The sequence below is a fragment of the Myotis nattereri genome (genome assembly GCF_964212035.1).
Source record: "Myotis nattereri genome assembly, chromosome: 16".
Classification (NCBI taxonomy): domain Eukaryota; kingdom Metazoa; phylum Chordata; class Mammalia; order Chiroptera; family Vespertilionidae; genus Myotis; species Myotis nattereri.
Window position 1 is genome coordinate 38223873 of NC_138091.1, and position 24428 is coordinate 38248300.

General features: G+C 50.3%; 1 protein-coding gene across 3 annotated transcripts in view; it reads right to left on the reverse strand.

The window, feature by feature from the left end:
• Positions 1–2235: 2235 nt before the first annotated feature.
• Positions 2236–24428, reverse strand: part of PECAM1 (platelet and endothelial cell adhesion molecule 1) — a 51029-nt gene continuing 28836 nt past the window's right edge. Inside the window, exons 13-16 of one of the 3 annotated variants that reach the window (XR_013996942.1) lie at positions 23344–23406; positions 7698–7720; positions 2623–3364; positions 2296–2486 (exon numbers count right to left, since the gene is read on the reverse strand). Coding sequence is in view for 2 of the 3 variants with exons in the window: in XM_081109061.1 (XP_080965187.1) it covers positions 3335–3364; positions 7698–7720; positions 17828–17884; positions 23344–23406 (173 nt within the window). In the remaining variant the exon portion in view is untranslated. Of the gene's footprint in view, positions 3365–7697; positions 7721–17827; positions 17885–23343; positions 23407–24428 lie in introns of all 3 variants that reach the window. The other 2 variants (XM_081109061.1, XM_081109062.1) reach the window with 2 other exon arrangements.

A 24428-nucleotide genomic window follows, 5' to 3' on the forward strand; every position in this document is an offset into this window, starting at 1 on the left:
CAAGCCACCTGTGTTAGCTCGGACCACTTGGCTGTTGACAACAAGCCCCATCCCTTGTTGGGGGTGGAGATGAGCTGTCTAGCTCAGTGACTCTCAACCTGTGGGTCGTGACCCCTTTGGTGGTTGAACGACCCTTTCACAGGGGTCGCCTAAGACCATCCCGCATATCAGATATTTACATGACGATTCATAACAGTAGCAACATTACAGTTATGAAGTAGCAACGAAAATAATTTTATGGTTGGGTCACAACATGAGGAACTGTATTTAAAGGGCCAGAAGGCTGCCGAAACCGGTTTGGCTCAGTGGATAGAGCGTCGGCCTGCGGACTGAAAGGTCCCAGGTTCGATTCTGGTCAAGGGCATGTACCTGGGTTGTGGGCATATCCCCAGTAGGAGATGTGCAGGAGGCAGCTGATTGATGTTTCTCTCTCATCGATGTTTCTAACTCTCTATCTCTCTCCCTTCCTCTCTGTAAAAAATCAATAAAATATATTTTTAAAAAAATAAAGGGCCAGAAGATTGAGAACCACTGGTCTAGCTGCTGCCCAAGGCACTGGCTTCTGTTTCTAAGTTCTCTTAATAAACTTGATGTACTCCTGGGGTTGTCAGCCTCTTCTTCCGTCTCCAGGCCCCAGGAGATTTTCCCAACAAAGTTTCTTGAGTAAATAAATGAGTAACTAACTGGCTGGTTTCATGCAGGGTTTCTCAACCTTGGCACTACTGGAGTGTTGGACTTGGTAATTTTTTTTGTCACCGGGGACTGACCTGTGCAGTGCAGCATCCCTGGCTCTCCTACCCACCAGGTGCCAATAGCACCCCATTCAGGTGTGACAACTAAAAGTCTCTCTGGACAAAGGGAGGCAAAATCACTGAGGTAGAAAAATCAGTTTCAATGAATGCATGTTGTTGACCTCGGAGTCCAATTGCCCATCTTGAGTCTCTGTCCGGGAGTAGAGTTCAGTTAATCAGTTAACCCTGATGGGGCGCTCAGGGTAGGCTCATGAAATGGGTGGCTGACCTCTTAGGGCTCCTGGGAGGAGGGAGAAAATTCCACTATGCAGTTGCTATAGAGCGTTTCAAGCCTTGTAATGACTTGTTACAATGTGAGTACACAAGGGGGCGCTCTAACTAACACGTTCGACCGCGGAGAAAAAAGGCCTCTCAAGGTGCCGGTGCCCGGACACTTGTTCAGTGATGAGCTTGGCCTAAGATGCTTTGTTATGCCATCCGGGTGGGACAGTGAACCAGGGTCCTGGATTTAGAGAAATCCTTAGTCCTGAAACCGACTATGAAGGGTCCCTGCGTGTGTGGTTTCCTTAGAGACATAGACAGTGGGGGTAAATAATTAAAAACCCCCTTATGCTCCATAAATAAGTCATAAGCAGTAAGAGTCTTCCCAGCTTCCCCAGCAATGGCCCTGCTCTGGTAGCGGCAACGGGACTGATGGAGCGATCCGGGGCTCTGGCCAGGTTGTTAGAAATCATCTAACCCTTTGCTTCCGACCCGAGTCCATGGCCCTGAAAACTGGGAAATGGTGTAACATTTTTGGGGACACAACTTTGTGTGTGGTACAGCTCTGTGCCTCTATAGCTTTCATCGTATTTTCAAAGGCGTCTAAACCCTGTCAATGTTATGAACCATTTGTTTAATCTCATTTTAGAGATAAAGAATCTGAAGCTCTGAAGTTCAAGTTTCTGCAGCTGGAATCTAGCAGAGCCAGGACTCACTCAGATCTCCCTCTGCCTTTAGCCCAGTGGGGTGGTGCTCTGACTGGGACCCAGCCGGGGGGTCGTGAGATCTGAGGCCGCTGAGGAACATGGACCCCAAGGGGTGGGAGGGTGCTTTACCAGTAGGGTTGCCAGATAAAATATTGGATCCTAGTTAAATGCAAATTTCAGGTCAATGAATACTTTTATAGTATAAATACGTACCAAACATGACATGGGACATACTTATACTCGATTATTCATTTATGTGAAATTCAAATTTAACTGGGCATCCTGGGTTTGGGGAGGTTTGGTTGGTTTTTGTTTAATCTGTCAACGCTGTCTGCCAAGGACAGTCTCAGAGCCTTCAGTTGGGCAGCGAACACCGAAGCCCCAGCCAATGGATATTAATGACTCAGTGTTTGAGACTGGCTGCCCCCCGGCCCTGACTTCAGTGAGGCACAGAAGCCTCACTGATGGGACCTGTTGGTTCTCTCTGTGACTTCAGCAGGCCTGCGGAGTCCTTGAGCACTACAGATATCCTTTATGCATACGGCCTCTCAGAAGATGACATTTCACAGGTCTTTGAAGAATAAAGATCAAGTTTATTGAATACAACACCCGCCAGAGTGCCTGCAGCTGTGTCATGGAGGCAGCTGGAGGGAGCGGTCTCGGTTTGGTGAGCTCGCTAGTGAAATTCCACTGGAGAGGGCAGCAGCCTCTCACTCACCCACTCAGGACACCATCGGAAACATCGTAAGACCTCAGGAGACCATTTCTTTAGCAAGGAATAAATAAAAAAAAATTAGTAAGAAAAATATGCATTTCATTCTTCTATTAAAAATAATATTCGCTGTAGGCAACCATCTTCCTGTTGCTCAGCCTTCAGCGTGGGAGAGGAAAAGAAAGGATACAGAAAAGCAGCTTAAGCACATCTGTGCTGTCCAGCTTCATTTTCTGCTTTGTGCATTGCCTGGGGTGAACATTGTCTTCAAGTTGACATATCGATGGGGTTGCTTCCAAGCAGCGTTGTTCTCCCATTTGTGTCGGGCAAGGTTGCAGAGGGACAAGGTGCCGCTGTCCGGTCAGTGCTATGCACGTCCGAGGAGCAGGGACTACCCAGAACTGCAGGCCTTCGAAGGACCGAAGACAAAGAGAGAAACACCAGCCCCTAAGCCAGGCCATTTGCTAGAAGTGATCCACTACAAAAAATAAAATAAAAAATAAAAAATAAATCAAACCAGAAAAACAAACCAGGTTTCCGTGTATGAAGGTACTTGGAAAAGTTCTTTATCTCTGTACAAGACAAAATATTCAAGTTTCAAAATATTCCAATGGCCTGCTGACTCTGAACCTCCTTCTGCTGCTCCCCATGCCCCAGGATGCTCCGACTGGGGGGGAGGTGGGCCGGGGGGGAAATTAGCCAGCCCCGCTGTATCTCTCTACCCACAACATCAAGGCAGCAAGATGGCTTTAAGAACTGGTGGCTTGGCCTGAGGAATTGCTTTGTTCAGTGGGAGCAGGGCAGGTTCAGAAATAAGTGCACAGAGCTCTTGGAATCGGGAATCATCTGCTCTTCTTAGAATGTGGATGTCCTTCCGGGGACGAGTGTCCGCTCTCGCAGTTCTAAGTGCCATCAAGGGAGCCTTCCGTTCTCTGTAGTGACAAGACACAAGACAAGGTATGGTCACACCCTTCAGGACCGAAGACTGGCATGCCGAAATGCAGACAGCGCTTCTTAAAGGAACTCCAAAGCAAGGCTGTCTTCTGCCGGCACCGCCCACACTCATTTCCCCCTCGCTTCATGCCTGCTCTGGAGGGCTTGCAGCCTCTACTGCCCGTGTGCCTGTGGCACAGCAGACTACCAACCAACTCCCTCCAGCACCCACTGTGCGCCCAGCACTACGTCCCCTGGGTGCTACATTTACCCACCGAGGAAGACTAGTGAAGTCAAGAGAGACCTGTCTTCTTGCTCCAGCCCTGCCTCTAACATAAGATGGACCTTCTCTAGGTCTGTGTTTTAATTTAAAAAATGAAGGAATGAACACTGATGACCAACCTTGAATGTTTTCAAATTATATGATTCTGCCTTAAAAAGGAATGAAATTCTGATAGATTTCAACATGGATCCACCTTGAAAATGCTAGGCTGAGTGAACTAGGGCAGACACAAAGGAACAAATGTTGTATGATTCCACCTCTATGAGGTCCCCAGAGTATTCAAATTTAGAGAGACAGAGTAGATTAGTGGTTGCCAAGGGCTAGGGGACAAGGGGGTGAGTGTTGTTAAAGGGGTACAGAGTTTTGGTTTGGGATGATGAAAAAGTCCTGTGGGTGGACGGTGGTGATGATGGCACAACAACGTGAGTGTACTTCACGTCACTAAACTGTACACTTAAAAATGGTTAAAACCGGCCAGGAAGCTCAGTTGGTTAGAGCGTTGTCCCGATACACCAAGACTGCAGGCTTGATCCTGGTCAGGGCACATACAAGAATCATCCAATGAATGCGTAAGTAAGTGGAACAACAAATCAATGTCTCTCTCTCTCTCTCTCTCTCTCTCTCTCTCTCTCTTCTCTTTCCATTTTCTCTCTCACTCTAAAATCAATCAATAAAAATATTTAATGGTTAAAATGGTAAATTTTATGTTGTGTATGTTTTATAACAATAAAAAAAGGCATTCCATATGCCCTCTTGTAGTGTTCTCTAACTGCTTCATATGGTATTTATGTCACCTCCCAACCCCATCCTCATCAGTGACTAGACCCCTATCTTACCCAGGCAGTTCTCTATGCTGAGGATGCAAGAACCTGACACGCTCCCCGCTCCCCACCCCCAATTTTATATCCTGGAATTCTTGACAAGCAACCCTGCTGTGAATTAGAAGGTGGAAGAGGTCCTAACAAACGGTAGGAGTTCAGAGGTGGAGCAGGATGAAGGTCTGAGGGGCTTCAGCTGGAAGCCCAAGGCTCTGCCTCCTCCTCTGCCAGGAGAGACCCAGGCGGGCGGGCCAAGAGAGCTGTGCTGGCCCAGGGGCTGGAGGCCCGCCAGCCTTGGCAGCTACCCCCCCCCCCCCATTTCCTCCTCCACCGGAGGGCGACCCTGGTCCAGCCTTTTTGCAGGGCCCAGACCAAGTCCCTCCCCAGTCACCTCTGCTCTCCTCCGAGGGAAACCAGCACTTGGGCAGCTGCTGTCAGACCAGCCCCCCAGACAGGAAGGGCTGGGCCACAGTCCGCTGCGCCCGGGGATTTTGAAGTAAAGGTGAACACGCTCCCACCTAAGGCCTGTGCTTAAATCAGAGCCAGCCGTCAGCCGCGCACGGACAGAGACGAAATCGCCCTGCTTTCTGGCCAAAGGTCATTTTGCTTCGAACACCCCGAGGGGATCTCTACTTCCTGCTTCTAGACTGTGCCCCTTATGAGCATTTCCAATAAACCAGGTCTGCTAGGTGCTCATTTAATTCTGCAACAACCGGGGGAGGCGGCTTTAAAACTTACAACTTCCAGATGAGAAAACTGATGCCCTGAGAATCTGCCCACAGTGACAGGGCTGATCAGTGGCTAACAAGGAAAAAAAGTCCAGTTTTAATGGGGGTCTCTGATCCTGTGTCAAAGCCTGGCTTTGGTTGAATCCTGTGCCTTGGGTAAGCGGGTGCCTGGTTCCCCTCTGTGACGGGGAACATCTCAAGGCCAGGCGAAGTTCCTACATCCACACCCAAACCGCCACAGCGTTTGATGAGAAGAACTTCAAAATAGATCATAAACTAGCTTTTAAATGATAGTTTGCATGGCACCTTGCACATGTTTCTCATTTAACCCTGAAGAAACTCCTAATAGGTAATTATTGTTTGTGTTGTTGTCATCATCTCCATTTTACAGATCAGGAAGCTTGAGGAAGACAGGATCACCCAAAAGATGTCTGGAGAACTGGACCTCACACTCCAGGCTCCTGATCCCAGCTCCTGGGCAAGGCCCACTGCAGCCTCGCTGCGGGCTGGCTCCCAGGAGGGAGGAGGTGAGTTGCAAATGGGAGTTGCCTTTCTTCAGTAAGAAGGCAAGGTTCTTTCCAAGATCCCCAGACCCACGCAGGCCCAGATTCCCCCCTTTCGCTTAAGGACTGGGTGTTCTCTTCCACGTTATCTGTCTGCCTCCCTCCGCCACAAATACAATTTATAAACAAGGCAAAAATGGCAGAGGAAAATGAAGTCAGAGTGTGCCATTGAAGTAAGTCAAACAATACTAAATTGGTATTTGGCTGAGTGGCTATCTCATTGTTAAGATATTTCCTCCAATATGTTTTCAGAAGCACCGGCCATTAAACAACTGGGAATGATTGCCAGGTTTGATTTCAGGAAGGAAATCCCCTCCCATTTCCCTGCTGGGCAATTCAATTAATTTTCTCCTAATCCTCACCCACCAGGAGGAAACTATACCTGCTTCTCTTATAAACAAAATGCTTTCACTTAAAGATTCAAAATTCCTTCCAACGGCTGGGAACCCCTGCTCTCCCACCAAAAGACTTGAGTATTTTGGAGAGCAGGACCAGCCCTGGGTGGGCTCTCGGGAGCATCCTGGGAGCAGATTTCTGGGCTCACGGGCCAGCTTCTGGGGAAAGGGAAAGTTCTGTCTGTCCTGGACCTTGGAGCCTCTGTCCAGAGAGACCATTTGGATTGGAGACAAAGTAAATAAGCCGGTCCTGCAGGTCCAGCAGACCTGCCTTGGGTGGACACAGCCATGTGTACTGCAGCGTCTCCTCATCTGGGTCCCACACTGCCCATGGAACAACGGTCTCACCTTCCACTCTTTCCGGGCCATGATGGCTGGGACAGTGACATCACTTTTTGGAGGGAGTCTTGTGTCATGGACTGGCTAGGGGAGGAGGGAGCCTGGACACCTAAATTCCAGTCCTGGCTCTGCTATGAACTAGCTGGGTAACCCTGGGCAAGCTGTTTTGCCAATTTGGGTCTCGGTTTTCTCACCTATCAATTGGGCTCCCTGCCCTTCCCATGTAATAGTCTCTAATTTCAGCCCGGCCGCTGGCTCACTGGTTGAGTGTTGACCTATGAACCATGAGGTCACCGTCAGGGCACATGCCCGGGTTGTGGGTTCAATCCCCGGTGGGGAGTGTGCAGGAGGCAACCGATCAATGATTCCCTCTCATCATTGATGTTTCTATCTCTCTCTGTCCCTCTCCCTTCCTCTCTGAAATCAATAAAATATATATTTTTAAAGTCTCTGATCTCAGAAGTCTTGGGGGGGGGGGGGTTAGGTTAGAAAAAGACATTCATCCATTCCTTTTGTCTTTAAACTGATAGCTTTCCTCCACAATAAGAATGTCAGCGCTTCCTGTCTGTCAAAGGCATAATGACTTCTCTGTTTTATAAGAAGGAAGACTCAGGCAAAGAAAGGAAGCCAGGGGGCCCATTGGAAGGGCTACCAGCAGTCTTGCTGCAAGTTCTTCCCAGACCTCAAAGAAACAGGTTAGTGGGGCAAATTCTTCATCTCTGAAGATGCAAGCTGCCCTTCACTCCTGCACTGCTGCATGGCTCATAAAAAGGCTGGGAGTGGGAAGACAGGGGGAGATGGGTCTTTGCAACATTTGAACTTGGACTTCTGCAAGCCTTCCTCCCAAGCCTGGACCCTGGGCTAGCAGGAAATATGAACTTGGCTTGTTTGGAGCTAAGTGCCCTAGATTCCCAGTTCTCTGGGAGGGTGTTTCCAGGGTCTCCCTTCATATGTGACACTCTGGGCATGTGTGGCCCAAGTGCTGGGCTGAGATGCAATGATGCAAACAGTGGGAGAGCAACTGGCCCAGCAAAGCTGGCTGGTCTAATAACCCAATATCCATGGGCCCAGGGCTCCTGGTCTGAAACAGACGAGGCCAGTACATGGGTATAATCAGTGGGAATGCAGAATCTGGGTGAGTCTGGAAATATTTCACTGTTCAATGGACTATTTTTTTTAAATGATGCATATAAAATGTATACTTACAGAATATCTGTTTTCCATGAAATCTGTAAAACAAAGGGTAACAGGGAAGTGAGCAATGCAAAGAGAGCATGTTTGGGTCCTCCCACCCCAGCATCTCAGGGGCTGATCCCAGAAGGGAAAGGGGGAGATGATGCAGCAGATGCCAGACCCACAAGCTTACTGGGTTCCCAAGTTTATGGTTCTTTTGCCCAGACAGCTTCCCCTGGGCCCTGTAGCTTTATGTGACAAGCATAGACTGCCCCTGGCCAGCTTATTTGATATTTAAATGACATATATATGTTTGTGTTGATTTCAGAGAGAGGGAGAGAGAAACATTAATTGGCTGCCTCTGCATGCCCCTTACTGGGGATTGAACCTGCAACTCATGCATGTGTCCTGATTGGGAATCAAACCAGCAACCCCTCGTTGCATGGGACAACGCTCAACCTCAACAACTGAGCCACACTGGCCAAGGCTCACTTGACATTTTAAACAGTTTTTAAAAAAATTAGTACCACCTATTATTTTAGGAACAAAGCTGAAAACCATAGAAAATAACAGATAAAAGTATCTCCAGTTCTACTCTTTGAACCCTATTGACACTTTTCATCTTTTCTGCTACCAGTAGGCTTCTTTTGGAGTTATAATTATACAGTACCTGCCATTTTATAGCCTATCTTTTTCACATTGCATGATTTTGTAAACATTTTCTGGTACCTTCTTAAACATTGTTAGCAGCTGCATAATAATCATTTGATGGATGTTTATTTACTTATCCAGTTCCTTACTTTAATAATTTAGGTTCTTTCCAAGTTTTTGCTATTTTAAATAATGCTGCCAGTATCTTCTTTGGGAATAAAGCTATTTTCATATGCCTTACTAGCCTGTCCATTCCCGGAGTGGAATCAATGGAGCAGAAAGTATAAACATTGCTGACACGCTTGGCATGTGTGGCCTAAGTGCTGGTCTGAAGGGCAGGACTGCCACATCCCTGTCCCTGAGGAGACTCGTTTCAACTGTCCAGAGACCACACTGTCTTCTTGCCAGAGTGCATGCTGGGACTAGCTGGCCCTGCCAGGCTTCAGTGATGAAAATGGCCCTGGCCAAATGTCAGGAAGAGAGTAGGGGTAAGAAAAGCCAATGAGACTGGCCAGTGTGCTCAGTGGTTGAGCATTGACCTATGAACCAGGAGTTCACGGTTCGATTCCCGGTCAGAACACACACCCGGGTTGCGGGCTCGATCCCCAGTGTGGGGCATGCAGGAGGCAGCTGATCAATGATTCTCATCATTGATGTTTCTCTCTCCCTCACCCTTCCTCTCTCTGAAATCAATTTAAAAAAATATATTAAAAGAAAAATCAGTGAGAACAGGGGGCTGAATTGTCCCTGACTGCATTAGTTAGAGTTAGTTTTCACTGCAAGAGGCAAGAAAGGGGTATGATTTGCCCCATTGGGCAAGACCAGGCCCCCACTAATAGCAGAGTTTGTGAATAGTCAGTGACCCACTGATTCCTAGAGACTGTAGACATAGGCATAAAGACGGAGAAGCCACAGGGACCTCTTGTTATCTGAGGAAGGCCCCGAGAGGAGATGTAGATGCGAACTGGGGGTGGTTGCCATTCTTGATGGCTGTGGGGTGAAGGCAGGAAGGCCATAACCCCTCCTCAAGTCCCCAGTCTTACTGGTGGGAGCTCTCCAAAGGACCTCAGTTTCTACCAGCTGCCCATGCTCAAACCTGGTCCCTCCTAAGTCTTGGGGCCCACCTGTTACACCCTTCTGTTTCTTTCTCTAATTTAGAAATATCCTGTTTCCACAACTCCACTTCCCCCTCGAGCCCTGTCTTATCACAGCTCCATTGTGTGTCTCCTCCAGAAGGAACAGGGCCAGCAGTTCCTAAGGGGCCCCTTCTGTCCTGGCCGGGACAGAGGCAGGCGGCAATGGCCAAATGGATGAATCAGCCCGACCGCGAAGCTGAGCCATTGTGTAAACTTCCACACATTGAGTGAGGCGGGCAGCACCCCACCCCCCACCCCAAATCTGACCTGGGAGGATCCAAAGGACCCCATGCTTCCTGCTCCCCCAAAGCCCCAAAGGCTCTGGAATGAGACGAACTAGGGAGAATGCCTCAGTCCGTGTTTCCTAAAGCAATCTGAGCACAAAATGCTAACATTTGAGCCTGCTGATATACACCAAGTTTCTGTACACAAGTTTCTGTGGGGTTGTTTTGTGGGTTTTTTTTGGTAATAGAGGAACCACAACAAAAATAGAATCTGGAGAGCAGTATCCTTCCCCCCTGCTCCCCCGCCCGAGTATGTTTTTACCCTCTCGAAGTACAAGCCTGGGCTACTCTGGGCCTTGGCGGGGGGGGGGGGGGGGGGGGGGGGATGGGGCGGACTGGCCCTCGTGCTCCTCTCGCCCTCCCAGAGGGGACATGGGACAGAAGCCCTCTGTTCTATTTTCTAAATGGCCAGCTACTCCTGGTTCACCGGGTTTCTCCCCCTTGAGAAACATCTGTTCGTCTGAATCCCAGGCAAAGGGAAGCAGAAGGTGGAGGCTGAGTGAGCAGATACTCAGCCAGGAAGGCGGGCTCTGTCTGACCAAAAGGCTTAGGTTAGTGTCTGGAGCAGGACTGGGCATCTTTTCTCAGGGCCTGGAGTTGTCAGGGGGACGTGCCCAAGACACCTCCCAAGGTGGGCACAGGGCACCTAGAGAGGAAAACCAGCTCTGCTATTAGAAGATCTCGGGAGGTGAATTCCTCTAATCCGGGTTTCTTTTCTTTTCTTTTTTTAATATATTTTATTGATTTTTTACAGAGAGGAAGGGAGAGGGATAGAGAGTTAGAAACATCGATGAGAGAGAAGCATCGATCAGCTGCCTCCTGTACACCCCCCACCGGGGATGTGCCTGCAACTAAGGTACATGCCCTTGACCGGAATCGAACCTGGGACCCTTCAGTCCCCAGGCGACGCTCTATCCAGTGAGCCAAACCGGTCAGATAAGCCGGGTTTCTTAACATTGGCACTCTCGGCATCCTGGTCTGGAGCAGTCTTTGATTGGGGACTTGTCCTGTGCCCTGGGAGGTGTCCAGCAGCATCCAGGCCTCCACTCACTACAGGCTGTAGCATCCCCCTCCCCCCAGGTTATGGCAACCAAAAATGTCTCCAGACATGGCCAAATGTCGCCTACATTGAGAACCATTGCTCAAAGCGCTGGAAATCTCACTCAGACTGGAGTTCTTTCACAGGGAAGAACTTGACCGTGTTGCTAATTGTAGTAAACCACTTTACCCTTCTGTTTCAAAATCCATTGTAGACATAGGCTAATGGGTTTTGCTTTGGATAACCTGCGAGCCACTTTATAACGTATTTTCAGAATTAGCTGGAGCCCAATAAAATGTGCCGAGTCAGAGGTAAGCTTCCCTGGCCAAAAATTACAGTTGACACAATCGTGGCTCAGCCGGGCTGAGGAAGCTGCTGAGAGCCGTGGACCGCCCTGCGTTTACAGAGAGGCTCCCCACACAGCCATCATTTCTCTAGGAGAATAAGGAGAGAGAAAGAAAATGAAATCATTCCTTGGCTTAGCCAGGACCAGACAGAGAGGAGGAAGTCGGTGACAGAGAAGTGGTGGGTATGAGGTAGGGGTTGACTCCAGGTCCCCCTGCAACCCAGAGCACCAGAGCTAGGAACAAGCCCCGGGCAGACACCGCTATCTAACTCACAGAGCTCAGGGGAGAAACCAATTACCCTGCAGGAAGTCCTCAGCCACAGGGTCTGCTTACGTGTTAGGAGAGAGGCACCACACTGTAACCTCGACTACTTTCTCTAACCGCTCACCTCTTCAGACCACTACATCACTGCTTCAGCCTAATCATCAGCCATAACTAGAGCGGCTACTGCTGACTCAGGTTTGCAAAGAAGTGAAAAGGGAACAAGAACTTTGGGAAATCTCAAGTGCTAAGCTTGCAGATCTAAACCATGAGGCATTATCAGCATTTTCTCCGTTTCCCTAAGAAACAGAAGATTACAGAGACACAAAAGCTCTCAATTTGGTTTCTTTCTGATATGATTTTTCTAGTTCTGGGCACCCCTCTCCTTCCTTCCCTAACATGTGGTAACAAATCATCTTTTTTTCCCTTTAATTTAATTCTTTATTACTTAAAGTATTACATATGTCTCCTTTCCCCCCCATTGATCTCTCCCTGGTCCTTCCCACACCCTCCCCGCCCCCGCACCCCCCCCCCCACACACACACACATGCCCTTATCCCTCTACTGTCTGTGTCCATGGGTTATACTTATATACATGCATACAAATCCTTTGGTTGATCTCTCACCACCACGCTTCCCCTGCCTTCCCTCTGAGGTTGGATGGTCTGTTCGATGCTTCTATCATCTTACAATTGGAAAGGGGAGAAGATCAAAGACCAAGAGGTTTCCTTGCCATAGACTAAGAGTAATTGCTGGGACAAGATGTCAGATTAACTATATGTCAACATATGGTAGGCGCTGAGTAGACAGAATAGCAGACTTGCATGGCCATGGCCATGACCCAGTGGGAGGCATGGAGTTGGAAGAGATGTCCCCCGCCTCCCCATTTCATTTATTTTATTATTACCGTGCTTTTTAATCATCACCCAAGGACTTGTTTATTGATTTTTAGAGAGAGAAAAAGGGAGAGGGAAGGAAGAAGGGAGGGAGGGAGGGAGGGAGAGGGAGAGAGAGAGAGATTAGTTGCCTACCATCCATGCCCCAAGCAGGTATCAAACCCACAACCTGGATATGTGCCCTGACTGGAAATCAAACCTGCAAACTTTTTGGTGTATGGAAGGACGCTCCAACCAACTGAACCACCTGGCTGGGGCCCCCTCCTCCTAATTTTAAAGAACCCACCTGCCCACCACAGCCCTTCCTTATCCACCTTAGGGCCACATACGCTCCTGAGGGACACTGAGGTGTTTACAGCAATTCTGCATGGGTCAGGGGCATTTTGTTGAGAATTAATGAGAAAACTACCACTGGGGACAGGGGGAGAAATGAGGGGTCAAGTCATATAACCTGCTAAGGCAGTGGTTCTCAACCTTGGCTGCACATTAGAATCACCTGGGAATCTTTTTAAAATCCTGATTTCTGGGCCTAATCCTCTGGAAATTGTTTCTTTATTATGGGGTGGGGCCACAACATTAGTAACAAAGAAACAGAATTTCTGGAGGATGGGGCCCAGAAATCAGGATTTTAAAAAGATTCCCAGGTGATTCTAATGTGCAGCCAAGGCTGAGAACCACTGTGCTAAGGGCAGAGTTGAGACCAAACCCCAGGTCTCCATCTCCTATGTAGGATGTTCTCCATCAGGTTCACAGTACAAAGAACCATCCAAGCAGGACTCCGGCCAATGTGAATGCCGCGGAAACCCGGTAACTGGGCCCCTGAGATCCCTGACTTAATTCAGACTTGAAGGGGAAACTCGGGCTTAAAGGCCAATACCTCTGTGGTCTTGGAGTCAAGGGTGGATAAGGGTTAAGTGACTCGTAGAAGCGACTGATGACTCCCTGCTCACCAGCATGCTCAGGGGGGTGGATGCTTCCAGACTGACTGGGCACAGACTGAGGCTCTGAATGTCATAACTGAAAGGCAACTTAAGATCATGCTTTCAACCACCTCCTTTGACAGATGAACAGGCGGAGCTTAGTCACATTCACAAAGACACAGAGTAGCCTGCATGTCGTTGGGGCTGAGGAGAGGAGGGGGTTTTGTTCAGTGGGGAGGAAGTTTCAGTTTGGGAAGATGAAGGACTTGTGGAGATGGATGGTGGTGATGTTGTCCAATATTGTGAATGGATTTAATGCCCCTGAAATGTACACTTAAAAGTGATTAAAATGGCAAGTGTGAGGTATGCTGTACCACAGTTAAAATAAATAAATAAGCCCAGCCATTGTGGCTCAGTGGATGGAGTATCAACCATGCACCAAGAGGCCACCAGTTCAATTCCGGTCAGGGCACGTGCTCAGGTGGTGGGCTCCATCCCCAGTAGGGGGCGTGCAGGAGGCAACCGATCAGTGATGCTCCTTTCACATCAATGTTTCTATCTCTCCCTCTCTCTTTCCCTCTCTCTAAAAATCAATAAAAACATATTTCTAAGTCAATAAACAAATAAATAAAGCTGAGCTTGGAGACTAGAGCCAAGGTCACAGAGACCTGTGCCTCCCACAGCCTACGAGATCCTTACACTTCTCAGCCAGGTCCTACCCAGAGCCCTGCCCTGGGGCTGCTCCTTGGAGGCAGGCCTGCCCGGTGCCCTTTGGCTTATCTAGAAGAGCAGTTTGCTTTTGTACCACTCAGGGAAAAATGGGGTTTAAGAGCCAGAACTACGCCCTGTGAGCCAGTTCCCGAAATAGCCAGTCCTGAAGTGCTGCCCGTTGGAAGACGCTGGGGAACTGAGGAATTAAGGTGGGGAAGAATAAAAAATTAAGAAGGAAAGGTCAGATAAGACTCAGCTCTGCCCTCAGCCTGCTCACTGACCTATCCAGAGACCCTCCCCCACCAGGGCCTTTGTTTTATTGTGGAACACACACACACACACACACACACACACACACACACACACACACATCTCTGCTGTCCACCCTTAGCCATCCCTCCAGAATCAATGAGGGTAGAAAGACCCTACCCCTTCACACAAGAAGCAGAGCAGAACTCAGAGTGACACAATCAGAAGGGAACTCAAAGCATCTAGAGCAGGGGTGGGGAACCTTTTTTCTGCCAAAGGGCTATTTGGATATTTATAACATCATTCTCAGGCCATACAAAATTATCAACTTAAAAATTAGCCTGCTGTATTTGGTCCAACATTTAATCAACTCACCCCCTAATGCCTTGGCAGGGCCAGACCCAATGATTTCTCGAGCTGGACGTTCCCCACCCCTGATCTAGAAAACGGTTCTAAAAGTGTGGTCCCCAGACCAGCAGCAGCAGCGGCGGCTGTGGGAATTGGTTGGAAATGCCTATTCTCAGCCCCACTCCAGACCTACTGAGTGGGAAATGCAGGAGGTGGTGCCAAGCCACCTGTGTTTAAACAAACCTGGAGAGCCCTGTCCTACATCCGAGCCCAGGCCCTCATTTCAGAGACCGAGGTCCAGAGGGGTTCCATGGCTCACTCAGAGTCACCCAGACCAGACCAGACCAGACCAGGCTGTTACCCTTAGCTCCTGAATTAGAGAGAGTGCAATCCTCTGATTAAGCTGATGATAATGTGGAAACCAAACAAACAAACAAAAAAGTGGGAAAATGTAGAAGCTCACAGTCCATCGGTTTGGCAACACAGAGAGGATGTGTGAAGGCTCTGCAGCCAGCTCCCTGGCTTTGAGTCCCTGCTCGGCCACTGCTGGCCTGGGCACCAGGACGAGTTATTTACCGCCGGGCCCATTTCCTCCTCTGCAGAGCAGGAGAAATAACAGTGAGCGTCTGACAGTAAGAGGAAGAGAAAGAAAAAGAAAAGAGGAATCAACCAAGGCCTCTTTATACAGCAGCTGAGCGGGAAACCGCTCAGAAACAGGACGTGCCTTGGCTTCCAGGACGGGAAACAAGCCCAACTGACCCCTGGTGGCCCAGACGCGAGCTCCCTGGCCTGGGAGTCGGGAGATGGCTTTGGTCTCACCCTGGGCACTGGGGTTCCAGTTCCTCTTGTTTTTTCCAGCTAAAACAGACTGAATGCTCACTCTAGGGTAGAGATAATACACTGACTGCATGTGTGGGGTGGGTAATTAGCACCATCTCCCCTGACCCTGTCTCACCCCCCTTTCTCACTGAATTCCATCTCCACTTAACAGGGGAAGAAATTGAGCCTCAAAGAAGTTAGGCATCTTAGTCAAAGGGTCAAAGTCACACAGCTGGTAAGAGGAAGGAGAGGTTGATGACTTCCAACACAACAGGTCCCTTCACTGTCTTGAATCCCTCCCTACAGGGTTGGGTGCCTGTGGTCCATTCCATCCCAAGGCCAGAGGGAGCAGTCACATTCCAACAGCCTGGCACTGAGGACTCCGGCATCTAGAACCAGCCTGGGGACCCCGAGAGAACCCATTTGAGCAGCTGCCTCAACGCAGATGCAGGAAACCAGAATACACCTCCCCCAGATACGCTACTTTGGCACAGCAGTGATTTTGAACTGGAAGCAGAGAATCAACGGATGCAGAAAGAAGCCGTCTGGGAGCTTCTCTTATCGGAGTAAAAGCAGAAACTTCTGAGACCTAAGAACTGCCATAAACCCCCTGCCCCAGGAAGTTTTATGGTCACGAAGACTTGGAAAAGCTGGTGCCGAGGTGGACGTTCACAAATAAGCCTGACGCCCCAGTAGGGTCCCCCTTATATTTACCTTCCCACAGCTCTCTACCTGGAACCCCTTTTCCTTTGTTTTGTCACTTCTCTATGAATTTTTTATTCTTGGTTAACATGCCAAATAAACAACAGATTTTAATCCCTCCACCAAGTCACTTATCACCTGCTTGTTTTTCTCTCCTTAATCTGTCTTTTTTCAGCAGGGCCCCTAACAACAACCCTTAAGAATCCACACTGGGCGTGGCCTTCCTCAGCTGGAAGGGGCCTCCAGGGATAGCCTTAGGTGACTACAGACCCCAAGGCCTTATCCCTGCAGCCTGTCCGCCTATCAGCTTCCCTTCCAAAGACAGTGCCGCTCAGGAATCAGGAACATGGAGCCTGGCTCTGGGGTGGACCAGTTCTCAGGGACTTGCTTGCTGTGTGACCTCAGGCAAGTATTTTAACCTCTCCATACCTCAGTATCCTCATCTGTAAAATGGGGTTTATTGTGAGGATTGAAAGAGATCATGTAACCTAGACCACTTGGCACAAAAGCTCAATAAATGTGAGCTTTTGCAGAACCAAAGCAACTGCAAGGGAACCATGTCTGGGACCATGAGAAAAGCAGGAGAGACATTTTTGCAGTTACTAAACAGGACCAACCTTGAACCCTACCTGACCTTTAGCTTTCTTTCTATTACATGGACGAACAGAGAGAAGAATAGAGAAAGCCTATTTATTTCCAAATTTACATTTTACTAGCTCTGAATATATTGAAAATGCAAAATCAGATACTTAAGCCAAAAATTCCCCAGCAAATGGTTTTCAAAAATTATTTAGTGCTGAGTCCCACAAGGGGCTGAGTTTCTGCTCCAGCCACGAAATAGCGTTAAAAAAAAAATTACTTAAGGAGTGATTCCTATTTCAGAGAAAAAGTAGGCTCTTCAGGTAAGACAGTTACCTGTCTTCTCAAATGTTGTCAGCATCAGAAACATCTGGGAACATGTTAGAGTTCAGATTCTGGCGACTGTGGTTCTGTGGGTCGGGCTGGGCCCGGGACCATGGCTGCTTCTGGCCTGTGGACCACACTTGCATTAGCCGGGCTTTACTGAGTCTCCCAGCCCTTTTTAAGAATTCCCTTCCAAAGAATTCATTTAAATAGAGGTCTGTTGTTCAAAGGAAGATAGCCCTCTAGCAACTGTCTCCCCCAGGATGCTTATGCTTTTTACGTTGCAATTTATTTTCAGAACTTAAAAGTAATCTCTGTAGATTTCATTTCTGCAGAATGGAATGCAATAATTATACAAAAAATGAGATGGTTGGGAGCATCCCGGTTCCATGCCTGCCAGGCCCTGCGCTCGGTCTGGGGGCAGCTCTTCACCTGCAAGCGGGAGGTGGGAGTGGAGGTGGGTCTAGGGCAGGCCAAGGGAATGGAGCAGATCCGACTCCCTCCCCCGAGGTCCGCATGCTCCCAGGAAGGCTGAAGCCACTGACCATCTTCAAAGCAAAGTGCCGACTCTAAGACCTTCTTGGGGGAGCAGGGGCTCTGCACCAGGCCCCCATGGGGAGCAGGTGAGGCTCACTGCCTGGCACCCACCCTGCTTCTCGGGGTCACAGAAGAGCTCTGCCGAGTGTCCACAGGACACACAATGGTGCCAGCACCCACTCCTGTCCAACAAGCCCAGCAGCTGGACGCCTGTTTGCCTGGTGAGAGTCAACTCTGTGTAAGAGGTGGCACCCCTTCTTGACGTCCTTTGCTCCCTCTTTTGTCTGCCCATTCCCAGGACCTCATGGATGATGCTGGGGGCAGTGCCCACCAGGCTGGGGGTCAGGGCCCCTCACTCACCGGGGTTAGCTTTCCGGATCTCACTGTACACTGTCTCCGTGCCTTTCCTTCCCAGACCTGGAAAGGGACCAGGCACAGGTCAATAGCTGCCTCTGAGAACCAGGTCGGCCCACTACTGAAGCAGGAAAATATCTGAGGTTTCCCAGGCAAGGCTGCACCCCGCTACCCAAGCCCACGAATGCCATCTTCAGGAGCGCCTGCAGACCCCCTCACCACTAAGCCCGGGCCACTTCCCAGCTTTAGAAGACCTGGTCTAACCAGTGTCACTCAGCTGGAAGTATGAGGTTAATAGGTCACCTTGGGAACCCTGGACCGGAGAGGCCTGTAGCCTCCAGCTCGGGGGCCTCCTCCCTGTTTCCCTGTCCCTGTGTCCCCGTGTCCAGCTTCACTGTGTCCCAGAAGGCTTGGCTACAGCTTCCCAATTGCCTGAGGTCCAGGTTACAGCCTGAGTGTTATCTGTGCCTAAGGATTAGCTGGGACGGAGGCCATTTACAAATCTAGGCAGCTGGGCTGCTCCATTTCACATGCCCATACCTGGGCCTCCCTGCAGCTGCTGTTTGCATTTGTCTGGGGTGGGCCCTGGCTTTGGCTATTTTTTTTAAGCGCTGCCAGGGGGTCCTAGCATGAGACTGGGTTGAGATCCTTTGATCTCGGCTATTTTGAAACAGCAGGCAAGATGGGCCACCCCAGGTGTGGATTCTACCCAGAGGAGATGCAAGGGTTTGGGAGACCAAGAGCACCCATTCGGCCATCTGTTTATGTATATGCACTGCCTGTATATACACACATGTACACACACGCCTAGTGCATCTACACGCATTGTCCACACACATATAGTATGTACACACAGTATGCACATACAGGCCTGAACACCCATGCGTACACTCACATACACACCCACAAACCCTGAGGAAACAGGATGGAACCCAGCTGCTTCCCTGGCTCCTTTCACCTGCACAAGCACCAGGAAGCCTCATTGTAGAAAGGCATCTGATGCCATGTGGCCAGCACTCTCCCTCTGCACATGGGGAAATGGAGCCCCCAACAGGGTGAGCCCTTCCTGCTGCCACAGCCAGTGCCATGTAGATGTTTCCTTCCTCAGTGGCAGATGGCCTGGGCATGCCCATGGGCTCTAACTGCACCAAGATACTCTCAACTCACCCTGTTCCAGGGACACCCCCCTCTCTTGCCCCTGATCCTGCATAAATTCCTCCACTACCCACATGGCCCTTTCTCTTTGCTCTATTCCTCCTCATCCTCTAAGCCCCAGGACAAGCTTTGCTCCTATACTCAGAGCACACACCTACATACTCCCTCACACACTCACCCCTTCCTGTGCCCAGGCAGTTTCAGAGGCCCCTGTGCCTCACAGCACTCTGGGGACACTTGCCCACTACACGCTGACATTCTTTGTCCCCACGACTGCCTCCCCTCGTGGCACCAGAGCCCCTCCAGGGCAGCGCCTGAGGTCTTGTGCACCTTCCAACCCCAGCACCTGCATGGCTACCTGGAGGCACCTGTAAAGGTTTGATGTGACAGTGAAGGCACCAGTCAACGCCCCTGTAAGTGTCTCTATCTCAAACCCAGGGCCTTCAGGAAGGTCTTGGCAGTCAGCCCAATCCCTGAGGTTTTTTGTTTTAGGATTAAAATCCCGGTCATTCATTCCACACTGAATGGCAAGGGTTCTGTGGCAGGACCCGAATGCCAGAGACAGCCTGGGGGGTGGTTCAGATCCCCATGGCTGAACTGGCGGCACTTGGGGTTGCTAGGGCCGTGAAAAAGGAGACTCCCCTGTGGCAGGGAACGGGAGCGGGAACTCAGTAGAGCGGCTGAGATACCAGGTACCCCCCTAAAAGGACAGCAGAGAGGCCCACGCCACTCTCCCTCTGTGACACAAATTTGGGGGTGTAAAGGGAAGCTCCAGGGGTCCACCACATCCCTAGGAGACTCTCTGCTCAACGTCAGGCCTGGCCAGTCCCTCGCTCAGGGTGACCTAACAGCTCCTGTGTGCCGGGCACCACAGAAGAGGAAACGGTGAACTGGACCAGCTTTCAGGAGCTGCAGGCTGCGGGGTGATGGGTGTGCAAACAGCGCTGTAGGACCCTGTGTCCGGGTGCACCAGGTCGCTGCCAGCTCATCCTCTGACCCAGCCCCCCATGGAAGTGGAGGAGGGGCAGGGGGCCCTGGTGGCCAAGCCTGGGGCCCTGGACACCCTGTGAACTCCACTGCCCCAGGTGCATGGGGTGGTCTCTCTGGTTACCTTGGGGACACTATCACCCTCTGGACCCGAAGAGCCACACTCAACTCCCTTTCACCTCCTAATGGCTTGCCCACCTGGGCAGCAGGGTGGCTGCCTCTTCTTGGTGCCCCAGTGGTTTCTCCTGTGCCCTCCTGGTTCTGCCCAGCTCAGTGGTGGGCGGGAGCTTGCAGCTCATCACTCCCCTCCCCTCGCTGCTGCCAGCAGCTGCCTGCTAATGACTAAACCAGCCAGCAGGCTGTTTGTCTCCGCTGTCAGAGGGATTTCCAGATGGGGCTTTATTTTGGCTTGTTTTTCTCTGTCAACAGAGAAAGAGATGGCTTCAACCTCATGGGGTTTTCCCAGCAATTAGGCTCAGAGCAAACAGGCAGCAAACCGGGGTTTACTGAGTTCCTTCCTGCCCCTCCTCCACCCTCAAGGGACAGCTGGTCAGCTGCCAGCCAGGGTTAGAAGTGGACCCAGTGCCCCCTTCCCCTCCTCCACCCCAACTGGGGAGGAGGGGGGCCTTGAGGACAGGGAACTGGGTTGGCCAAGACCAGGTCAAGTTTACTCATCACTGGCCTTGCATCCACAAAGTCCTTTCCTGGCTTGGTAACTCCCCAAGAGAAAGCCAGGGGGCAGCAGCATAAGCCAGGCCTGCCCACCCCCCCCCCGCCCCACCCCCACCCCCGCCACACAGCCCTACTCTCGGCTGCCAAAGATGCTGGGTCCAAACACCGCAACGTGAATCCTCTAGAAACTCTCCATTTCCACCCGTGACCCCCATTCTAGCTCTACTGAGGCCTCCACAACCCCACAGCACCTTTGTGCAAATTGGGAAAAGGTGACCACTTGGGTGGTTGCAACCCTGTAGGTGCACAGCTTGGCAAGGAAGGCACCCTGCCTCACCTGTCCTAATACTTCGTTTCTCTTCAACACCTCCCACCCCTTCAAGCAAATTAAACCAGACACTACTAACTAGCATGGAAACATTCCCAAAGGAACCCTTCTCCAAACCCTGCTTCCTTCTTCCTCCTTCAGGGCCTTACATACAAGGCTTCCTGGGCATCAGGCAGAGCCCTTAATTCTACCTCCTCCAGTGCCCCTCCTCCTATGGGCCAGAAGCAGAGTAAAGGCAGGGCCTGGCCCTCTGGAGGTAGTACCATTATCTGCTTGGGCACTCAGTGGGGTATGGAGGGCCAAGAAGATGGGTGTGTGTGTGTTTCCAAACACAATCAAAATCTTTGGGCAGCCCTGCCCTCTTGTTATAATCCTCCTTTCTTCTATAGCCCAAGTCCCCTGAAGAGGAAGTAAGCTTCTACCCACGGACTGAGCCCCAGGATGCCCAGTGATGGAAGGGCTCAGGCTGGACCAGGGAAGGCTGCCGGGAGCCCCCTAACGGTCCCATCTGCCACAGCCCACCCAGACTCAGTTCTGAGCAGGAGACCCCTGTGCTGCCTCCTCTTGGGCACCTGGAATTTAACCCAACTGAACCAGTGGTCACCACGGGCACATTCCTCCCAATCTCCGACATCACGGCCATCCATGAAGGAATTTTGTCTCCCCCATCCTGGCTGTGAAATTTTTCATCCAGTGTTGTGATCTGTCCCCAGAATATATCTGGAATCCATCCATTGCCAGCACTTTGGCTCCACGCTCATCCCCTCTTGTCTAATGATAACATTCTTGTTCCCCGTCACATCCGTCCTCCACACCAGCCACAGGGATTGCCTTTTAAAGAAGGAAGTTGGAACCTGCCACTTCCCTGCTTAAAGGCTTCCAGATCCGCTGAGACTAGAATGCAAAGAGGACCTTGGGGGCTCCATCCCGTGCGCCCAGCTCCATCTGCCTCCTCTCTCTGCAGATCCTTAAGCGAGCCAAACTCTGGGCCACCTCCATGCTGCCCTCTCATTTCCTGGGTCCTTCCTCCTCTGGGAGGGGCCGCCTTCTTTGTGCCCCTTCAGGCTACAGCTTAAATGCCACCCCTCAAACAGGCCTCCAGGGACCACACAAGCTGGAATAGGCATCACCTTTCACGCCTTCGCACTGTACCCCTTCCCTTCCTTCTGAGCGCCTGCTATAACCTGATATGATTTATTCTTTGGTTCCTTGTTTTCTTGGCTCCCTCAGAGGCTCTACCTCCGTGGGAGGTACCTTTGCTGCTGATGCATCATGGGCCCTGAATTTATTAACTCAGCAAGTGAATCATTTTACAATGAAATACAGAAGAGAACTTCAGGTCGGCCATGGCCCCCACCCCTCCCAGGTCCAGTCTGGACTTGGAAATGGGGTGTGCAGATGGGCCACACCAACTCTAGGGACCATTCTCACTGCAGGCTATGGGAACAGTGCCCAGTTATGCAGCTCACAGCCTAGGGCTGTATAGGACAGCATTAACTGGAAGGCTCTCTGCACACACCTGTTGACATGTACTGGGAACCTACGCGAGGAAAGCAGGAAGGAACCCAAAACGCCTCCCAGATCCTGGAGCAAGAGGTGAGGAGACACGCCATCACCATGTGGTTCTGGCTAAACCTATGCAGGCTTGTCCTGGGAAACAGCCCCAGGCCTGCCTGCTGAGTGGACACTGCCTGGCCTCAGCCTCGACAGCGAGGGGCAATAGCCCTGTGAGCTTCCCAGCAGCGGAGATGGATGTTCTAGTGTTTGCTGGACACCAGCCTACTCCTGGCCAGTCTCCCCAGCACAGACCCAGGGACCTCCAGGCCAGCCTGCCCCTGAGAGAACGAGGCACATAAAACCAAAACCAAAACCAAAACCAGAGCCCCTACTTTACACAGGAAGGGATTCTGTACTTTCAAAAGCCTTTACCCAAGTGTTCCTTTAAATAGCAAAGCACCCACTCACAACCTTCAAACATTTCATTTACACAGCTCGGTCTGCAAGCAACTTTTTAAGGAGGATGCTGGGTTTGGGCCAGGGGGCGTACCTCTGGAAGAAAGCTCAAAGACCCAGGAGTGAGGCTGATCTCAAAAAGTCTCAAAAAACACATTTCTTAGGACTTAGTAAATTGCTCAATAAAACATATCCATTATTAGTAGTATGCTAAATAATAACTGATGAAATGTTACACCTCAAAGCCAGGGCGGGGTCATTGCTCCTGCCTTAGGCATGTTCGGCAGGTCTGTCTGCTGACTACCTCCACTGTGAGCGACTGAGGGCTACTAGCCTCTTGTTCCTGGGTCACAGCCCACCTTACCCTGCGAGTCTACACCCAAGGAGAGAGCAAGGTGTGGGGAATCACTCGAGTGATGGCGTTTACCTTCATGAGGCTCAAGGGAGTTCACTTCCACTTCTGTGTACTCCACGTCCAAGGTCAGAGGCTCTGCCCAAAGGAAACACAGCACCCTGCGGTTAGACAGAATCCCCTCAGGGGCCTCGGGCGGCACTAGAGATTTCCATTCAAATGATTGAAGTATTACGGATTTTGCGGGGAAGCCAGCACAGGTATATCTCCATTCTAAGTGGGAGAGAGATCTCAGGCAGGGGAGGCAGTGTTAACCTGGCACTCCCTGGAACGTGGAGGGGCCCTCCTGCCTGGGTCCCTGGTGTTTCTGCAGTGGGAGGGTTAGTAAAAGCTCAATAGTCCAGCCGGTATGGCTCAGTGGTTGAGTATTGACCTATAAACCAGGAGGTCACAGTTCGATTCCCGGTCAGGGCACATGCCTGGGTTGCAGGCTTGATCCCCCATGTGGGGAGTGCAGGAGGCAGCTGATCAATGATTCTCTCTCATCATTGATGTTTCTATCTCTCTCTCCCTCTCATTTCCTCTCTAAAATCTATAAAAATATATTAAAAATTTTTAAAGCTTGCCCTAACCGGTTTGGCTCAGTGGATAGAGCATCGGCCTGCAGACTCAAGGGTCCCAAGTTCGATTCTGGTCAAGGGCATGTACCTTGGTTGCGGCACATCCCCAGTGGGGAGTGTGCAGGAGGCAGCTGATCGATGTTTCTCTCTCATCAATGTTTCTAACTCTCTATCCCTCTCCCTTCCTCTCTGTAAAAAAATCAATAAAATATATTTAAAAAAATTTTTTTTAAAGCTCAATAGATAACTGTATGCCTTTATTTCACTTTTTTTTTAACAGCCCCTTAACACTCCCAGCTTCTCTGAGACAGAATTGACATATAGCATAAGTTGAAGGTGTCCAACCTGATGATTTGCACTGATGCTATTAAATAAAAAACAAACAAAACAAAAACCCTCACCTCTTCCTCTACTCTCCAAGAGAAAGGAGATTCTCCTACCTTATTCACTGACTAGTCTATTCTGATTTAGGAAGTTCCTTTTTGAGTCTAACCCAGTTCTCTCCTACCGGAATTTAGGTCACTTTCCCATTAATGACAC